At 38.7% G+C, this 20,267-nt stretch overlaps 3 protein-coding genes across 4 annotated transcripts in view; 2 read left to right on the top strand and 1 right to left on the bottom strand.

The window, feature by feature from the left end:
* Positions 1 to 5,867, top strand: part of pde3b (phosphodiesterase 3B) — a 46,441-nt gene extending 40,574 nt beyond the window's left edge. For both annotated transcript variants that reach the window (XM_063475127.1, XM_063475131.1), the window contains exons 15-16: positions 100 to 358; positions 2,371 to 5,867. In XM_063475127.1, coding sequence (XP_063331197.1) covers positions 100 to 358; positions 2,371 to 2,573 — 462 coding nt within the window. In that variant the 3' untranslated portion in view covers positions 2,574 to 5,867. The remainder of the gene's footprint in view (positions 1 to 99; positions 359 to 2,370) is intronic.
* Positions 5,868 to 6,868: 1,001 nt separating this feature from the next.
* On the bottom strand, positions 6,869 to 9,578 carry LOC134642856 (vitamin D 25-hydroxylase). The gene is made up of 5 exons (XM_063494925.1): positions 9,342 to 9,578; positions 8,422 to 8,563; positions 7,686 to 8,318; positions 7,239 to 7,568; positions 6,869 to 7,086 (listed from the first exon to the last, which is right to left on the bottom strand). The coding sequence occupies exons 1-5, from the start codon at positions 9,576 to 9,578 to the stop codon at positions 6,869 to 6,871; spliced, it is 1,560 nt and encodes a 519-aa protein (XP_063350995.1).
* A 6,668-nt stretch (positions 9,579 to 16,246) lies between these two features.
* On the top strand, positions 16,247 to 18,023 carry calca (calcitonin/calcitonin-related polypeptide, alpha). Its single transcript, XM_063494791.1, has 3 exons — positions 16,247 to 16,332; positions 16,530 to 16,661; positions 17,861 to 18,023. The coding sequence occupies exons 1-3, from the start codon at positions 16,247 to 16,249 to the stop codon at positions 18,021 to 18,023; spliced, it is 381 nt and encodes a 126-aa protein (XP_063350861.1).
* The last annotated feature ends 2,244 nt before the right edge of the window (positions 18,024 to 20,267 follow it).

Here is a 20,267-nt window from a genome sequence, read left to right as displayed (position 1 = left end):
AGCTGCGCAACGCTTTCTGTTCCTCTGATTGTGATATAGTTTGCATCAAATATCAAATCTCATCTCTAAATGTCTGTAATCTGCGGTTTTAATCTGCAGGGAGATGAAGAATCCAGGTTGGGATTACCCATCAGCCCCTTCATGGACCGCTCCTCCCCTCAGTTGGCCAAGCTGCAGGAGTCCTTCATCACACACATTGTAGGACCGCTTTGTAACTCCTACGATGCTGCTGGCTTACTTCCTGGCCACTGGATTACTGAAGAGGGGTCGGATGACGATGACGAGGAGGGCCACGTGGACATCGAAACAGACGAAGATGAAGATGAGGAAGATGAGCTAGAAGAAGAGCTGGCACCAAGTAAGATGTGGTACCCACAAATTTTAAGTAAAGCCACTTCAAGTGGCGTTATGAGACAGGCATTCTTAGTATTTTGGGTTTTGTGGTCATGTGACTGTTAACGGCATGACATTGACTCGTCTGCCATTTTGATATTTACCTCTCCCTGTTTTTAAGCTAATTGGTTAATTGAGTATAACAGTCTAAAGTATTTAGCACTTTTGTACTATTTGTCAGGTACGTGACTCCTTGTGCAGCTTTGAGAAAACCTCAGTAAAAGTTATATCAAAATGATTGTGTCAAGAATAGCACGCTATAACTCCTGGTACCGATTTGTTTGATAGTTTTCCTGAAATTCGCATAGAACTGTGTCCAAAAAAAACAAAACCCCTCCACATTGCAGAACAATCAACTTTGACTCATTCAGTCTCCGTTGTCACTTTGTTATATATACAGACAGAAAATTACATGCTTCTATGATAGTTGTTACAGTTGAGAGCGATTTTGTTTGTTTTGGTCAAATTTAACTGCTTCCGACTTCCTCGGTCTGCTCAGTGTTTTGCACTAGAAGATTCCTCTTGCTGCCAATGCGTTTTGTTAGGCTGACAGTCCTTGTATGCTAAGTCAATGATTTTTTTCTTTTCAACATCTTTACTAACCTAAACGGTCCCTTTACGCTAACCAGTGCTAAAACTTTTGCTGTACTTTTTAGTTTATACCTACACCAAACTATACCAGCACTTCCACTTTGTCTGTCCTTCTGTTCTAAGCTGTTAGGCTGTTAACAGTATTGGTTGCTACTAACTCAAATGGTAATTATATAATTATTATATCAGTAATTATACAACTCTAATTGCACACTCAAAATTTGTTCAGAAATGTTCCTAGTTGACATTGATTGTTGCATTTATTTCTATTCCTGGTTGCACAGTCAGTTTCATGCACTGTATATATATCAACAAAGCCTGCAGGTCTGAAAAGTTAAAGCAATGCAAAATATCTCATTCGTCCTGATAGCCAGCAGGGGGCGGCTCTCTTAAAGACCATCTGCATGAAAGTAAAATGTAATTTATAGCACTTGTGAAACTTTTACAGTCTCAGTCCCAGGTTTCAAGTCATACGGCATGTTGATGTTTATTTAGTACATAATTTTATAATTTATCGTAAAATAGTTGATCAGACATCAATGCCACCCCAGAAGACGCCCTTGATTGTGCTAAAAAGAGACGTATTTGCCGCAAAGCGGACCCTGCCATGCGGGATAAACGCTAGAAAGAAGAAGAAGAAGTTGATCAGACAGTGTTTTTATTTATGTCATTTGTTTGTTGTGATTTTAAAAAATCATAAGAGTGGCCAGTGTTTCTTGTTTCTTAGTTGGATCCTACTGAGCCCCGCAGGGGACATGGGAGAAAAAAAAATTACGATGAACTTACGATGTCACCAAGTGCTCCGACGTTTTCGGAGATCTGACACCCACCATCTTGAAGCTAACGGGAGGTCGAGACCTACTACAGCCGGGAGGAACACCGCTCTCCCGGCACATTGTGCCTCGACCTCCCGGTCGGCTTCGAGCTGGCGGCCTCCGAAGAATGCGGCTAAAACTTTTGTGAGATCTCGCAAAAGTTTTGCGAGATCCCGAGTTTGTTTTGCGAGATCCCGAGTTTGTTTTGCGAGATCTCGCAAAAGTTTTGCGAGATCCCAAGTTAGTTCATTGTAATTTTTTTTTCTCCCATGTCCCCTGCGGGGCTCCGTAGGATCCACCTCCACCTGTGATGTCTGGTGAAATTTTAAAAATAAATAATCAAGGCTTATAAATGGGACTTTAGAAACCCATGAGTGATGTCACAGTTGTACGTCCATCCTTTAATTACAGTCTATGATCAGGGCACCAAACTGACCATTTCCCACCCTGGTCAGACGGGGAGTTGGTTGATGTGTTGAGAAAATAAAGAATAATTTATGTTTACGTTACAGTTACACCAGTGTGGAATTCCCTAAACACATTTGTTTTTTTATTTTTGGTGTTGTTGTAGGAAGGAGGAAAAAACGGCGCAGGTTGTTCTGCAGCATCATGCAGCACCTGACAGAGAACCACAAGGTGTGGAAGAAGATCATCGATGAGGAGGATAAGAGCAAAGAGCTTGCCAAACAGCAGCAGCCAGACAGTTTGCCCACCTCTCCGTCAGATGACATCCAGGTCATCCAAGAGGAGGAAGAGGGGGAGGAGCGTCAGTAGCAGCAAGAGGAGCAGACGCGTGGACAAGAAAAGGAGAGGCAGTACAAGGACACGAGGCCCTCAACCACCTGCCTTTCACCGACTTTAACATTTGACAAATGCACATAAAACACACGTTCCCTCTCTCTTACACACACCCACACGAACACACAAACATATTGAAAGATTCACTGTGCTGACACTCAAACGCTTAAGCAGTCACATTGTTTTTGGAGAAACAAAAAGGCCTTACTACTGTGAGCGGATCCTTACTGCAACGGTGGGGGCCCAACTCCTATGCACTTTCACCCCATGAAGAGTCAAGTGCACCCAGAGAAACGCACCAGGACTGAGGAGGCAGAAGGTGCAGAAAAAGAAGAGCGTGGACTGATGTCCAGGATGAACTTGTCCTCCATGGTAACCTGGCTGTGATGCTGCCTTGAATGCAAAGCGCTTAACACTTACCACCTCCCTTAGGTACAAAAACAGTTTCTGTGTATTTCAAAAGGAAAGGTAGAGGAAACATACTGAAGCAAATGACATCATGAAGTGGTAGATACCCTTTACCAAAGGAAAGACAAGAGACTGAAACTGTTTCAGCTTCAATGTCAGGTATATTTTTGAATTATATATATATATATATATATATACATATATATATCAAATGTGCCTGTCTGAACCTTTACTAAGTCCATATTGGCCCAGAGCCTAGGCTTGTGTAGTTCTCTCCTTGCTGGTGACACGAAACACTGTATCAGACTCAGTCACAGAGACAGTATTGAAATGTTGACTGATTAATAGCATTATATATGCATCATTTTTGATGCTTTTACTCATGCGTACCACCTGTCTTTTTGGGTTTTTTTGTTTTATTTTTCTCTCTCTGTCCTTTGTTTCGTTTGAATGTGTGAACATTTTTGTCCGGAATGTGACGGAGAAAATGAGCAGGGAGAAAGAGATCGCATTTTTAATTATTTTATTATGTAATTTGTATGTATGTTTGTTTGTCCTGTTAGCAACAGTTGATTTCTAATCAGTGAAATGTCCTCTGGTTGGTGTTTAACATGTCGCATTCAGATCAGGAGTGCCGATTCAATGAATGGATTCTTCATTTTCCTTTTTTTGATTCTAAGTATTTTTTTAAAGGTTACTCAGGATTCACGCAAAGTTGAATAATTATTTTGCAAGAGTTTATGTCATTAATATGAAATACACTTTCAAACGTAAGAAGATTAAAAATCTGGGTGACTGAAGTAGTTTGTAATCTCTCAATGAACAACTCGACTACAAACAAATTCAAGCAATCCTCGAGAAATCCTCTGTGACAGAGGGACATGCGGTATGCGCCGTCTCTTGGCCATCCATACACTGTTTGCGTAACCTTTTTACAATCTCACTGGAGAAAGGCCTTTCTTGGTTGTCAGCAGACTGCAAATGTGTCTTCTGTAGCAGCAGCACATCATGCACACATGCTATAACAGTGTGTTTGGGTTTGTTTAGGGTTTTTCAATTGAATTTTAAAATGATTTAAAATTCAAACTCTCATTTTAACAGTACAGTATCTAAATGCAGACGTTTAGACAAACTTTTCTCCTTTGTTCACACTTATGACTTGGCCAGTTTGCAAAGAAGGGATCCAAAGTTTCATGTCACTTTGGTTTTGTTTCTATATATATACATATAAATATATATCCTAACCTACCATGAGGAAGGTTAAAGAACTCTTGGCATTCCACTAGAATAAGACATTATATCAAAGGGAAGTTAGAACTGTCACCTAGCTCCTTTCTCACGTTATTGAATCATACTGTCTGGAGAAAATGTTAAGTAAGCAGTGTAAACTGAGATAGTAATATTTAAAGACACAAAATAGATACAGATGTGCACATTTTAATACCAAACAAGTGTTTAGCCGCTGTACAAAAGAGTATGTGCATATAAAGATATATTTTTAAAATAATCAAATGAATGCATCTGTTTTCTACTCACAGCTGACATATTGTACATTGCGATCCTGTAATTACCTTTGTGTTTCCAAAGTTTTTATCTACTTCTATTTCCAGGTGTGGAACTGTGGGGCTTGGTGTTTTGATTTAGATTTTTTCATTTTTCCAACTTCAGCATCTGTCTGTTCTGTATCATAACCACTCTTATATTCTTCATCGTCTCTCTCTGTCCCTGTCTTTATCACCTGACCCAGCTAGTGCCAAACGTTACCTACATAGATTAATTTGTGTGCTGTGATGAGCTGATTGGCAAAACACAAAAAAACAAAAAAAATTGCTCCGGTACCGTTTGTGAAAAGAGAAGCAGCTCGTGTCAAATACTCCACCGGGATCAAAGTGGCAGTGACAGTGTTAAGAATAGCGGGTGGACTCAGAGCCATAAACAATATGACAAACGTGTCATAGTTTTCTTTTCTTTCTTTTTTTTCACATGGACCCGTGCTGGACTATAAAGCATCGGTAGCCCCTGACCTGACGTATTCCAGCTCATTAAGTTGTAAAAGTTTGTTGGCTTCTCGCTGTGCAGTCCTTCAAACCACAGTGTCCTCTGATGATTGTGCCATAAATACATCAATGAATGGTTGTTACCCTTATGTAGCATCAATATACGTACGTTTGTCTAATGTAACCATTCACCCTTATCTACACTGTGGAGGCAACAGATTTTTGTTGTTATTTATAGCTGTCATAAAACACACCATCCCTCAAGTATCAGCAGTTCTCATTGATTTTTATTGGTGTCTGTGTTTGTCTGTGTGAGCCCAAAATATATACGCCTTTCTTTCTCTCTTTTTTTTTTATTTTATTTTATTTTTTTTGTCCATGCCATCCCATAAAAACAGGAGAATAACCTTAAAGACATGAGATATACCAACTGTGTATTCACTTCCTCTTATGGAACAGTACATGTACAAACTATGCTTGATTTATGAAGGATCAGGTCACTTCAATTCCACACAAGATCAGTACACAAAATTTGAGCGTCTCTCAATGTATTGGTTTGATCTTAGTAGTTTGATTTATAATCATTTGACTCATGAGTGGATTGTCTCCATGGTTTCAGTGTCTACACCTTTAACAAAGGGGGCATACTGTGCCTGTTTAGTTTTTCTACCTATGAGTAGAATTGTAGGTAGAAAAACATTTTTAAAGAAGCTGCTTTCAGCTCTTGGAGGTTTCTTCCTGTTAAAAGGGAGTTTTTCCTTCCCACTGTCACCAAGTGCTTGCTTATATACTCATGGTGGGGGTCGTCTGATTTTGCAGGTTTTCTCTCTATTTTTTTAGGGTCTTTTCCTACAATTTAGAGTGACTTGAGGGGACTGTTGTGATTTTTTGCTATATAAATAAAATTTAACTGCTCCCTTGTCACAAGGGGTAGTCGCAGCAAGTAGCTGTGCATGTGTGATTAGGCAGATTTTTACACTTGGTACCATGTTTATGTTCAGGTTCCTTTTTCACTCTCATGAACATGATTTATAGATTTGAAATGAATAATGTTAGGTCTTTTAATTTTTTAGAAAAGACTTTATTAATATGCATAAAACTCCTTCAAAAACACCAGCATTACAAAACAAATAAAGTACAAACAAATGTTAACATTCCACTTTCAGTACATACTGATAAGCACCATTTAACAGAAACCAGTGTTGCAAAGTCAGTTTCTAGAAAAAAAACAGGGTTGCATTTGCTTTCTAAGAGAAAGATTTTCCACAGACCGTTATGCCTGGAGAAGGGGTCAGTGTCAGTCCACGTAACGTGAATCTTGGCCCGCGTCTATCTTCAGCACACAGTGTTACGAACGTTCTTGGAAAGTCTGTTCATCCCATTTTGTGTGACCCACATGAATTGCTGGTGTCTTCTGTCTGACCCAGTGCTATCCTGAACCGCCACAGGTGTACATACTGTAAGTCATTGACATGCATATAAGCTACTCATTGCTACTGTCCCAGGGTTCACAGATATTTCAGTCTCTGAGCTCAGAGAACTGAATCAATATGACACTCATGTTCCCAGGATGTCCTTTCATCACTTGCTGCCTCACCAGTTGTTTCCAAAAAGAGCATTGTGCAAACATGCATATTGCTCAGTTTAAAAAAAGAAAATCAACAGTAATTAGATAAAGTGGATTAAATAATCAGATGTACAGCCGTATTTGCCATAAATGATGCTTTGGAAAAATGCAATGCATTGAAACTTCAGAGTGATACAGTTTTAAAAACTTGCATATACACTTGCATCACGCAATTGCATTGTTGTGCAAAGTAGTGTAACACATAATGGCTAAACAAGCCATTGTAAATGTTCGCCTGACTACTTGTAAAAAGGAGTGTGTCCAGAGCAGGGAACTTTCTGTTGCCTGCGGATCGCACAGATGTGGTAAGTTTTGGGCTGTAAGGTCATGCCCAGCTTGGGAGTGACAGTTGGGACAGTTCCTGGAGGGAACTGAAGATGAAACCTCTGCAACAAAGTTGTGAAAAAGAGGAACATCTCCATTCTAGCCAGCTGTTCACCCAGGCATCCACGCCTCCCTGAAAAAAAAGAAAAACTGTTAGTTTTTCACACACACACACACTGCATCTGGCTAATTATCTCAAGTCTGCAAATACACAGGAAAGTCTTTGAGGAATAACTTAGTTTAACCAATCATAGTTAATGCTGGTTTTGAGAAACAAAACCTTACCCAAGGAGAATGGAAGGAAAGCCTCGCGCCTCACAAAATTGCCGCTGCTGTCCAAAAACCTCTCCGGTGAGAAAACACCAGGATCGTTCCAGTACTTCTCATCGAAGTGCACCGAGTAGAGGTTTGTGATCACCATGGTCCCTTTGGGGATTGTGTACCCATTGACTTTTGCATCTTGGGACGTGGCACGGAAAATCCCAAGTGGTACAATATTGCAGAAGCGAAGAATCTCATGCAGCACAGCCTCTACGTATGGCATCCTCTGTTTGTCCTCCAAAGTGGGCGCCCTCCCATTGGACAGCACGCTGTCGATCTCCTTGTGCACCCTCTCTTTGTAGGTAAAAACACAGATTATTAGGTGAGATTATATAACCATTAAATTTAGAGCAAACTCAGACTAAATAATTAGAAGTAAAAAGATTTTGGGGGGTTTCTACTACAACTGACCTTGTATGTTGGGATACAGAGCCATGTAGAGCATGGCCCAGCGCAGAGTGTTAGTTGTAGTCTCTGTACCAGCAATAATGAGCTCACCCACTGAATAGATGAGATTCTCATAAGAAAAAGAGGACCCATGATGTCCTGCATTCTGCTCCAACTCATCCAAGTAGGCATCAACATAATGGCGTGGTGCATGGGGCACTCTGCCCTGTGAGAAACCATTTATAACCTCCTGTAGAAAGTTGTAAACCTCAGCAGCATTGCGGAAGAGCTTCTGGTGTTTCCCAAAGGGCACGTACTCAATGTAAGGGAAGGCGTTATAGAGGAGGGCCCAGCCACTCACTGCTAGTTCCACATTCTCACTGAATATCTCAATCATGTGCTGGAAGTTGCGATCATCGTAGGTAAAACGCTGCCCAAAAATGATCAGATTGGTGATGTTGGACACTGCGTTGGTCACAAGATGTTTGGGGTTGAAGGGCTTTCCCTTGTGTTCATCGATGGCATCGACAAAAAACATGCACTCCTCCGAGATCTTCTTCTCAAAGAGTTTCTGGCCACTGCCAAAGTAACGAAAAGAGCTGCAGGCCAGTTTGCGGTGTTCGTTCCAGCCTTTGCCATATTTGCAATTAAGAAGCCCTTTGGATATTGGAAGAGAAAAACAGAATTTAATCATTTTGAATCAAAATAACATTTTTAAGATTGCAAAAACGGCATTCACTGTTATATCAAAGCATCTTACCGCCCATTTTGGTCATTTTTTTGAACAAAGGTAGTGATGGCCGATCAGCAAACACCTCACCCTGATGGTAAAGGCACTCTCTGACACAGTCGTATCCATTTAACACCACAGTCAAGATGCCTCCCAGGTCAAGGCTGAAAATCTGAAAGGTGTGAATTCCATTATTAGCACTGCAGTCATTTAGATCTTCACACACATTTCTATCCACATTAAAGCCTCTGTTAAAGGAATGTACTATTTTTTAGACAAATGTATTCACATTTGCAAGTCTTTGCTGGTCTGTTCTTTCCAAAGTGGCTATCTGAACTAGAGAAGGAGTTCCCTGGTATTCAATAGAGAGACAAACGGTTTTATAATACACACACTCAGTGGGCACTTTTTTGGTAAACCTTGCCAATAACACGACAGCATCACACAGTTGCTTCTGATTTTTTGTTTGCACATTCCTAATGTGAATCTCTTGTTCCACCAAAGGAGCTCTATTGGATTGAGATCTGGTGGCTGTTAAGACCATCCGAGTACACTGAACGCACTGCCATGTCCAAGAAACCAGTTTGAGATGATCTGAGCTTTGTGACATGGTTTGTGTTCTGAAATAAACTGACGTGCAAACAACCAGGTTGCCTTTATGAGTTTTATTCACCTTTGCAAGAGGGTCATATAAGGTCGGTAGAAATAGTGCTTTATATATATATATATATACATATGTGTGTGTGTGTGTGTGTGTGTGTGTGTGTGTGTGTGTGTGTGTGTGTGTGTGTGTGTGTGTGTGTGTGTTGGGGGAGGCCCTGACTTGTACGCTTTCCAGCTGTTCCCAGGCCATTAAGGCAAATCTCTTTTGTTCTCTTGGTGTGTGGGTGTGGGTGTACACGCAAACTAGTAAAAGCGTTAGATTCATAAAGTGCGCGTAAGGGCATTACCTGTCCGTGAACTTCACTCTGCTTCTTGAGAAAGACGTGCGGCTCGGTGGCTAAAGAAAAAATGTTGCCTATCACAGGGATGGGAGATGGACCGGGAGGAAAACCAGGAGGTCTTCTCTGCTTGACGAGCTGGCGAACCAGCATGAACGCGAGGAGGGCGAAAGCCAAACAGCCCACACCGAGCAGAGCCTGCGCGCAGGGCACCGGCGTCAGAGACGGCGATTTTATTGAAATCATCTCTTTTTAAAAAAAACCCCAAACAAACCTTTTTTCCCCTACAGATCAACTCTGCTGACTTCGGCTTCGCCTCTGAGCAACTGAAGCACACATGTATCTTCTTTCACGTTTCTATCCCCCGCCTCTAAGGCTAAGATTGGTCAGAAAGTCAGTGTGACTTTGGCTGTACTTTGTTCAACTATCAATCAATAATCCGAAGAATTTCGGTGGCTATTACACGGAGTTTTTGGCAACTATACATTCACTTCCAGGGGAGGTAGCGCAACATACAACTGCAATTCATCCTCTCGTTACTGGTTGTGAACATGCTTTGGAGCTTATGGTTGTGAAATGCATTTGTAAATGTATTCGATTAGACGAAGATGTGAATAAAAGAGGATGTAAAACAGTCACACACTAATTTCATCTAAATTCATTTCAAATCTATGACGTTACAGTAGAGACTAGTGAATATATGGGCACATGCAACTGAATAGCTTGCAGATGTCTCTCAGTTATGGATATAGAATATGCTATAGAGCATGAGTTCAGAAACAGGATTTATGAATTTGACCTTCATTATAAAGAACTATATTATAAAAGAGACCTACAACACTTAGTTTAAAAAACAAGCAATTTTCAAACAATTTTGAAACAATTTTCACCCAAATTACAATGAAGCAGATGTACGTGCTCTTTGTCAGCTTTTATTTGAAGTTCAGCATGTACTTTAGGTCACAGGCTACAATGTTCAGGCTCTGTGCAAGTTTCTGGGTATTCATAGCTGGGGACTGTGGCTATTCCTTTAAATGTTGGGAGTACTTTAAAACACAAGGTTTTGGTTAAAAAGGCATTTCTAGGAAAAAAAAAGAGCCACGGATTGTGCCATTGGGTAAAATAAATTCCTGCAGGGACACACACCAACAGAATGGATTTCAGTGTGTGCACAGCAGGGTGAAGTATATATGTGCTATTAAGAAAAAAGAAACAGTGTTAACACCTTAGAAAGTCATGGGACAGCCAAGTGAATTAATCACAAGCTATTATTAGACTACTGCTGAAGTAGGGAAGATTAGTATGTTATCTAACCGAACAATTCTTTACAACAGCAAAGTCTATAACTGACATTATGACTCAGTTTGTTGTAGATAACAGGAGTATTCCTTTATCTGGATGAGGGGGTACTCCTTAATCATGAACACATAGTACAGAGACATTATCAATAGCTTGATAGCGTGACTTTATCAGCAAGAAATATCAGCAAGGAAGTCAGCATTGATATTTTAAATCAATTGTAATGGCAACACTGGAATCCACATTCAACAAAGTGAAAGGAGCAGAAGAGGTAGGCTACTCGTGCGTTTATTAAAAAGCATGAGAGCAAATGATTGAAGTTAGAGTGTAAAACATTAGTAATAATAAGTGCCATAATACATAAATGTGATTTCCTGACACCACCGACCACTCATAACTATTAATAATAGTTATGATTATTATTATTCATTAAGTTTTAGTTTGTATTTTTTGTTTTGGTATATTTTTTATATTTTGGTTGTTATCCATTTCCTGTTTTGTGCTAAAGCAGGGGTGGGGAACTCCAGGCCTCAATGGCCGGTGTTCTGCAGGTTTTAGATGTGTGCTTGATCCAACCCATCTGATTTAAATGGATAAATTACGTCCTCAACATGTCTTGATGTTCTCCAGAGGCCTGGTAATGAACTAATCATTTGATTCAGGTGTGTTGACCCACCCCTTGAGGCCCTTGAGGCCTGGAGTTCCCCACCCCTGTGCTCAAGGAACAAAAAAACAAACAAAAACAAAACAAAACAAAACAAAAAAACCCCATAAGGAAGTGAGAAACTTCAAGTTTTAGGTTCAAGTGTCAACCTATTTGCCCATATTAGTACAAAAAAATCATTTTGTTTTCAAAAATAAGAATAATCTTTAAGATTTTAATATTTTGATGGATTATTTAGCTAGTTGTCTTAATGATAGCTGCTGTACTAGCATTCTTTACATTTTCATTTTTACTTGTGTAATCATAACTCACTGATAGTAAAATTAACGGCTCACAGAGTGTTTCTGGATTCATCGAACTTACTGAGGACTCCAGGTACGTTACCAGGTTTTTAAGCAAATAAACTTTGACCCCCGTAATCTGTTGCAGGTTCTTTTACCTCAACCCATTAAAGGTTAGGTCATGGACTAATTCAAGAGGGTAAAGGTGAAGGCACGTGCCACATTCCAAACTTGTGCAGTTATGTGTGATTTTTCAGGATTACTGGATGTGTATGTTTTAGGACAGGACAATAAAACAATGATTGATGAAATTATGTTTAATAAAACAAAGCCCAAAGTGGGCACAAACAACAATAACCTACCTGGTAAAAGTACATAGGTCTCACATTATATCATTATAGCTTTTATAGATACAAAATACTTCTAAAATTTGCTGGCCACACCGCTAGACAAGTTTGTCCTGATTGACTCCTCATTACACATGAAGTTGTTTACCCTGACACTGCTTCCTGCTAAGACAGCTGGTATTTTTTTCTTTTATTAAAAAAATCCTTCTGCAGAGCTCTCTGTTAGATCTGTTAGAACTACTACATAATAAGGAGAATCTTGCATTTTGTCTTTGCTTCCTGCCATCTCCCTGAATCAAAGACTAGTCTGGGAGTGTTAAACATCTGTCAAATCGAATCAAAAATCATGTTCTCTTACTGTACCTTGTTAGTGGATTAATCAAAACAAAAGAGACAAGAGTGGCCAGATGTTTAATACGGACACTCAAAAAGGCTACACTGGATTCAGACAAAGCAGACTCAGTTTTATTTCAAAGATATTTGACAGAAATTCGAATGTTATTAGTAGAAAATGTAGAAAACAACAAATGCCACAAGCATACAAGCATTACAGGGTGCCAGTAAATATCTGAGAAGGAGACGAAAAGAAAAATGTCATAATTAGAATAGCTGTCCATGTATAAACAGCCCCAAAATGACCACTAGAGGGCATAAAAATGGTTAGGTCTGGTTCAACAGTTACTTTCTCACACAGACTTGTAACAATGTAACAGTACATTTTCTCACATCACCAGTTTTATAAAATAAATTCACTTTACTTGATATGTGAAGTCCCACAAAATCTTGGCAGAACCTGACATGAGTTAAGAAAAAAAGACTTTATGGCACATTACCCAAGATCCTAATACTATGAAAAGTTTTTAAAGAGGTAGCCACCACTATATATACATATATATAACTATAGCCCCATCCTGGAGTGACTTTAGTCATGTCTAGCATACAGGATATCAATGCAGTTATCATATGTGCTGTAGGAAACATTAGTCTGCATATTATGAGGCTATTTGTGGAGTGCTCTTCCTGCTTTGCTATACTGTGTGCACGCATGCTAGTTTAATTGGGTGGGACTCTTGACTACTCTGGTTCTACAGTAAATTATTTACCATCTGGATGACCGGAATTATCAAGTGCATGTGGAAAATCTAATAACTGGCCTTCTCTGTTAATGCTAATACTGTCCAGAACCTCGTCTTTCTAACAACGTAATGACGCTGGCAGGAACATCAAGAGCTCTTGTAATCCCTCTGCAACTTCTGGGCAGGTGTTTAAATGTTAAATTGAGTTTGGTTAGCTTTCTAATGGAGAGCAGCAGGTGGAAGTACCTCTGCTGAGGCATACTTCACTTCTTTGTGTTTATAATTCCATGAAGTTGAATTTTATGTTCCATTTGAAGATACGGAGCAATCTGTAAATGTCCTCCTCGGGCTGCTCTTTTCCCAGGACTTTGCATAACACCATTTCTACAGTTATATTTCTTTTATCCACTGTTTTTTGTTTTTTGGGGTTTTTTTTTTTTTTTCAGTTTTGAGCTCTTACAGGATAGGTTGACATTTGATTTCTGACCATGGGTTTAAAACATATTTGAACATGTTATATTCATGGCCTATTTAGTTGTGCTCAATGCTTCAGTACAGCTTTACTTTTTGCATATAAGCCTGTTATAAAAAAAGAGAGAGGGAAACCATCTCTTTAACAAAATGCATACATTCAAATTCACTTATTTTTTTTTCAGCAGCAGCTTTATTATGTGATAATTACCTCATGGTGCCTGCACAAATAATGATATAAGCAAACATTAGGAGTTTGGAAAGAATAATTCTTGTAAAGACTAGAGTTGCTTCTGTTTCCGAGCAGTTACATTCACAGTAACTCTGCTGAGACTGTCAGTGATGAGCACTGCACCGAGCCTAATGTTGCCCTAGCTGTCATGAACGTTCTCCTGTGTTTCAATTAATCTTCCAGGCCAAATCATGCTTAACGTTAGCGAACGTGAATATTGTGAGCTAATTGCAATCTTGACAATGCACTTTTCCCTTTGGAATGTAATTTCTCTGCCTCATTTGGTGTCCCTGGTCAGCCAGGGAGTGGCCAGTCGGGGCTCTAAGCGTCAGTCCAAAACAGTGTGAATGATACTTAATTATGCACATGCTAATACAATATGTATTTGATCTGTTTGGCTTATTAGAGGGGGCACCTTACATCCTTTTCTGAGTTGGGAATGATTCAGTGTAGATTTACATCATTATTACAAAACTCTTGGCTTCGGTATTAACTGTCATCTTTTAAGAAAACCAAGACGTAGCATCAAATTCCAGATTCTTGTTTTTTCATGCCCTTCAATTTTCAATTATGTGCTCTACTTGGCTAACGCTGCACTTAAAGTTGGGAATGAGCAGTTACCTAAAAGATAAATATATATATAATTAAAATGTCTTGGCAGAGAACAAGATAATTAACATTAGTCATTGTGAATGGGATTGCTTGCTTTAAAGTCTTTCGTTTTCATAAGCTTCAGCCTTTCAGGAGTAGTTTCTGACAGCATGTGGAGCTGGGGGAAACTAATTTAGTGCTTCTGGTATAAGAGGCTGCAGGTCTGCACAATAGTACTAAAAGGCTCATCTACTCTAATGAGTTTCCATGTGACGCAAAAAATAACTAGGAGGCAGGATGGTTTATGATACCTCATCCAATATCATTACATAAGAGGAATTAGAAGATGGCCAGAGACCAACAGCCCAGTAATTAGCTCGGAGAAACAGGATGGATACCAGGAAATAGGAGGTTTAGTTGATCGATGTATCTCACTGTGATGCTATTCCCATGTATTAAACAACTGCCTAACTAGCTAACACAACTAAGAAATTAACTCCAGATTCACTGATTCACAGCATTACATTTAAATTGTTGTCAAATGGGACATCATTGTGTTCAGTATTTCTCTACACCTCATGATGCCAGGTCAATCAGCCAGCAGAAGATAATCAGATTAGCAGTTCACGAGGTAGAAAAATAAATTACTGTGACTATAAATCAATTTAGATGCATATTATGCATTCTTACGAGTCTTAGATTTTCTTACTATCAGTACTAATGTGTGAGGTTTTAACTGAACGTAAATTGTTTAGAATGTTTAATCACATGTGTTGTTAAGTCATAGATTATCAAGACGTATTTTTTGGACGTATTTTAGCATTTTTCTGCAGATGGCATTCGAACCTGTTCACATTCAGTAACCAACAGTAAGGGGGATCTATGAACACCACATCATCATATATTTGTGTCATGCACAGCCTGTTTCCTGTTTGTTTTCACTGTCAGTCTTCTGTTTGTAAGTGTCAGGGTTAGCTTTTCTCCTGAACAATGTCCAGTGCCTAAAGTCGGAGTTCTTAGTGCCACAAAGGTCGCTCTCCTTTGTCTTCACAACAACAACTAGTACTAATCATATGTTGAACCTGATCTGGAGCAGGTTATATTTAGAGTTTTAGTTTAAAATTGGCTTCAAAAGCCATATTTTTGCTTTGATAATGTCTCTGATTGGCATAAGAAGCACTCAGTTGATGAATTTTATGCAGAAGAGTCACATTTCTTTTGGTTAAAGGTTGGCTACACTGCAAATTCCACCACCAACAAACAACAAATACTTGACAGTAAATTTGACTGTGTAGTGATGTCATTTGCACAGAGGCACTTTTGTTGGCTTACTTTAAGAGACAAAGGACTTCTGATTGGCTGGTAGTTTGAGGTAAAGCATTTGACTGGCCAATAAGCTACCGTCGAGTGCTCACTCACTTGATGCTGAAACCCATAGGGAACATATATAAAAGCGTGTACTGTGGGAGTGCTCAGCAGATCCACGAGTAGGTCCATCACTTGAACCTTCAACAGCTGAAAAATATTGTACGGTAAGTAGAGAAAAGATTGTTTACTTTCGTTTTACTGAAAAATGTGCTGTCAGTCTTAGAAACAGCAGATTTTAAGAAGGTGGGTAAATCGGATAGGAACTGGCACCCACTGGTGTGATGTGGTTAGGATGTCTCTGGTTTGCTGCTGTTAATTTTGCTAACATGGAAAGCTGGTGGTATAGTTTCTGGGAGAACATGCAGTTACTAATAACTCTCCTGCTTTCCTCTGCAACTTCAAGGACTCAAGCAGAAAGGCAGTGTGTGTGTGAGAGAGAAAGGGGATTCATACAGCTGTGGATGTATACAATAGAGCAAATGTTTTGAGCATATGTGAAAAACCCTCCAAAACAAATCAAAAAAACTTTTCCTGATCATATTTAATTACCTTGTTTTGTATTGTATGTGTCTTCCACAGTGAATAATGATAATGTTCAAGCTGTGGACGCTTTTTCTTGCTTATGCCTTGATCATTTGCCAGATGTATGTCTCAGAGGCAGCTCCAACTAGGTGAGAACTGTGTTATTATTCCTATGAAAATAAAATATTGACCTTTAAAAAGTACGATTATCATCTATATTTACAAACATTATTACATGTTGCATGCTGAATGAAATATTGCTACTTTACTGTACTCCAGTAAAAAAACAAACAAACAATCACTTCACATAGTTTTTGGTTTACTTTGTGTGCTATTGTATTTTCAGAACCAGTAAGGAATCCATGTCAGATGGAGTCACATTATCAAATGATGACGCCCAAAGGTTGCTCAGAGCTATGAAGGAGTTCATGCAGATAACTTCAGAGGAGCAAGCTCAACAAACAGCTGATGGGAACAAGTATGACTCTTTTTAATCTATCTATCTATCTATCTATCTATCTATCTATCTATCTATCTATCTATCTATCTATCTATCTATCTATCTATCTATCTATCTATCTATCTATCTATCTATCTATCTATCTATCTATCTATCTATCTATCTATCTATCATATTGTTACACTACACTTTTGGATAAGCCCAACAGCTCCAACTTCGTGTTTATTACTTAATAAAGTATACAGTGAGATCTGTGAACATTTTCATTACCTGTTAATGCATGGACAGCAGTCATTCACTCATTCATCCATTTCTTGAATGTTAAATGACATGCCTGGAATAGGCGCAACACTGGAAAAGCATGATGTCACATGCATGATAGCCAGTCTTAGAGAAGATTATAATGATAGCATGAAAACATGCATAAGCTATTTTAGTTAATAAGATATCATTATATGCATTCAAAACCGTTAGCATGCCTTTGAAATATTAATTAAAGCTTTTCTGCTGGTGCATGACATTTCAGGAAAAAAAACCCCATATGTGTGCATGTAAATAGTAATAATTATCTGCATGTTACTGTAAGCCTGTTTTTGCATGTTTGTCTCCATCTCTAACAGCTTGGATAGACCCATGTCTAAGCGCTGCACAGGCTTAAGCACTTGTGTGCTGGGAAAACTCTCCCAGGATATTCACAAACTACAAACCCATCCTCGCACTGACGTGGGAGCAGAAACACCCGGCAAGAAGAGAAGTCTATTTGAGCAATATGAAAACTACAGCAACTCTTACAATTGAAGCTCTCAGCGCTAGCCCATTTATGTTACATTTATCTGAGTCAACATTTTCTTGCAGATATATACGTATACATGTATAGGATTGTATGTATTGTATGACCACCTTAAAACAAAGGGACAAAAAAAGCTTAAAGAGCTTAATGGCATTGCTTACACTAGATTTAGACAGCAAACTGAAGATTTCATCACCTATAAAGTTGTAGTAATTCTGCAAAAAAAGGTTAAAAAACAAATTTTTCCTATGTAAAAATTTTTTTCCTGGCATTTTTCTCTTATAATAAATTCATAATTTACTTCAAAGCAGTTTTTCAGTGCCTTTAATTTGGTGTTCATAATTCCAAACTGTATTGTTTGCTTAATGTCTGTCACATACATTTCTTGAATACCATAATTTGCTGTCTTGTTTCTATTCCTTACAAGCAATGCAACAGCACAAAAGCGGGCATGCAACACAGCCACCTGTGTAACCCACCGCCTAGCAGACTATTTGAGTCGGTCTGGGGGACTTGGATACAGCAACTTTGTTCCCACCAACGTTGGTGCCCAGGCCTTTGGCAGACGGAAGCGGTTCATCTCTGTGTGAGCACATTGCCAGATAAACGGTATGCTATCACTGGATACAATAGACTGCAGGTAAAAGATGGATGAAGCTTGCTGGTCTGAAAAATGAAGTCAATAAAAAGTTCTTTAAAATCTGCATTCTTTCTAATTGCAAGCAGGGTGCAACTCTTTTGACTCCACAAAAGATATACAGTATGCATTATAAAGTCTATGTTAAAAACATTCAGTTCACCCGATGTACCATCTGATTGGTTTAAGGTCCTACTTGCAGATACACGTCTGAAATTTGGGACTTCACTGACCAGTGAGAGGCTATGTCCGTCTTTACATGGACTCCATGCTCTGTACTTCTTTTACGGCTGAACTCATCGGAGATTGAGCTGAAAATAAAGTATAAGAGAGGGAGTAAACAAATTTAGTGTATCAGAATAATCGTATTAAAACTCATTAATGTATTAATTCCTCCAGAAGATTAACTTTTGGTGTAATCTACTTCTATAATCTACTCATATTTCATTTTGCACTCTATTGTTAAAGTCTGATATAAATTCCTAAATTCACCTCAAAAATCTGGATCTTATACATCGTGTTGTGATTCACTGCAAGTTCAGAAAAGATAAACTTTTTTGTTTTGTCTTCTCTTTTTTTTAGGACAAAGTGCCTCTTCCTTGGGTGACATCAACTTCATCATCAATCCATTTACACACTTCATAAACACTGACTGATGTCTTGTTTTCAGGCTAACAAACATTTCCATAGTATTGACGATTAATCTGTGCTTAAAACCAGAGAAATAACTACAGTTACAGTAAGGTAACTCAATAGGATGGAATAGAGTGGATTTCTTTCTGTCTCAGCCTGTGGCTCAGCTGCGCTTCTATTTTGTGCTGATGTATCCATCTACATTAAAACCACCTTCACCTTCTTGTGGATTGCTGTAAAACACTTTAATTAAATTATAGTGAAAAATACAAATGTAAAATGCAGGAATAAATTGTATTTTAGCTACATTAGACTCTACTGTCTTACTGTGTTGTTGATCGACTCATGGACAAAGAAATGTACAAAGAAATGTTGATTTGTTTTTAAAAAGGTGCAATTTAAGTTGTATTAAAAATATGAAGTTGGTTTCTTTCGGAAGCTGCTCCCTGTGGTCGCCACAGCGAATGAATCTGCATGTTGAGAAAACTAAACTATGCTCTTGATTCTTAATTAAAGAGTAAGTATTGAATTATGAGTTATACATTATTATTTCATTTTATCTTGTCATGTGACACAAAGGCAAGCACAAGCACAACACTTTTTTGTGTTATTTCTTTCCTGTTGGCGGTTCACATTTTACATCTTACATAACTTACATTAGCATCATTTGCCAACCAATCAATTGCCTTTGAAAATGGCATCATCTGGCAAACGTCCACAATAAAACCGATTGGCCTTTCCTGATCATATAGATCTAATCATCTGAGACTTCTGCCTTTTTCTTTTCAGGCTTTAGCTGCAGCAACCTTTTAAAGTTTAAGTCTAATTGATCTATATTACTAAATTCACAGATAAAGTTGCCAGATAAATGTGAAAATTGTTGTAATATAATGACAGCGCTTTAAGAATAAGGAGATGTACTTTTAGTGAAGAATGCGTTTCTGTCAGACCAAACCATCTAAAAAAAATTAATGCTTTTCCTTTAACAGTTAAACGGGTTAAGTAGGTCTAAGTGGAACTTCAGAAATGAAGTAAACCAGCTTATAAAAATAAAGCTCTACATAAGTTGACAGACTTTGAGGAAAAAGAAAGAGCTAGCTAACTGTGTGGCAATAAATTGCAGAAAAGCTTTTGTTTGTGTTGATACACACTGACTGGCCACCTCATTAGGTACACCTATTTAACTATTACTATCTAATCAGCCAAACACATGGTAGGGACTCAATACATGTGGGCAAGTAGGCTTGGTCAAGATGACCTGCCAAAGTGGAAACTGAGCATTGAATGAGGAAAAAGGTGATTGAAGTTACTTTAAACAGAGTATGACTTTTGGTGCCAAATGGGCTGGTCTTAGTATTTCAGAAACTGAAACAGTGTAGTGAAAAAGAGAACATATCCAGTGAGCAGTGGTTCTCTGGGTAAAAAGTCAGGAGAAAGACGTGACTGCTTCGAGCTGATAGCAAGGCAGTGGAATTCAGAAAACCACCAGTTGAAACCAAGATCTACAGAAAAGTATCAGCAAGAACCACAGTGACCATGTTCACTGAAAGCCTTCATTTTATAT

Source organism: Pelmatolapia mariae, linkage group LG1 (genome assembly GCF_036321145.2).
Source record: "Pelmatolapia mariae isolate MD_Pm_ZW linkage group LG1, Pm_UMD_F_2, whole genome shotgun sequence".
In the NCBI taxonomy this organism is placed as follows: Eukaryota; Metazoa; Chordata; class Actinopteri; order Cichliformes; family Cichlidae; genus Pelmatolapia; species Pelmatolapia mariae.
The sequence above is the reverse complement of the archived record's forward strand: the minus strand, read 5'-3'. Positions and strand labels throughout refer to the sequence as shown.

Excerpts from the sequence above, each read along its gene's own strand:
- LOC134642856 (XM_063494925.1), bottom strand. The coding sequence starts at position 9,578 with ATGATTTCAATAAAATCGCCGTCTCTGACGCCGGTGCCCTGCGCGCAG. Across the intron at positions 8,564-9,341 it reads AGAGTGAAGTTCACGGACAG|ATTTTCAGCCTTGACCTGGG; the intron begins GTAATGCCCTTA and ends CACACCTTTCAG. Across the intron at positions 7,087-7,238 it reads TTTCCTTCCATTCTCCTTGG|GGAGGCGTGGATGCCTGGGT; the intron begins GTAAGGTTTTGT and ends CTTTTTTTTCAG.
- calca (XM_063494791.1), top strand. The coding sequence starts at position 16,247 with ATGATAATGTTCAAGCTGTGGACGCTTTTTCTTGCTTATGCCTTGATC. Across the intron at positions 16,333-16,529 it reads TCAGAGGCAGCTCCAACTAG|AACCAGTAAGGAATCCATGT; the intron begins GTGAGAACTGTG and ends TTGTATTTTCAG. Across the intron at positions 16,662-17,860 it reads CAAACAGCTGATGGGAACAA|CAATGCAACAGCACAAAAGC; the intron begins GTATGACTCTTT and ends ATTCCTTACAAG.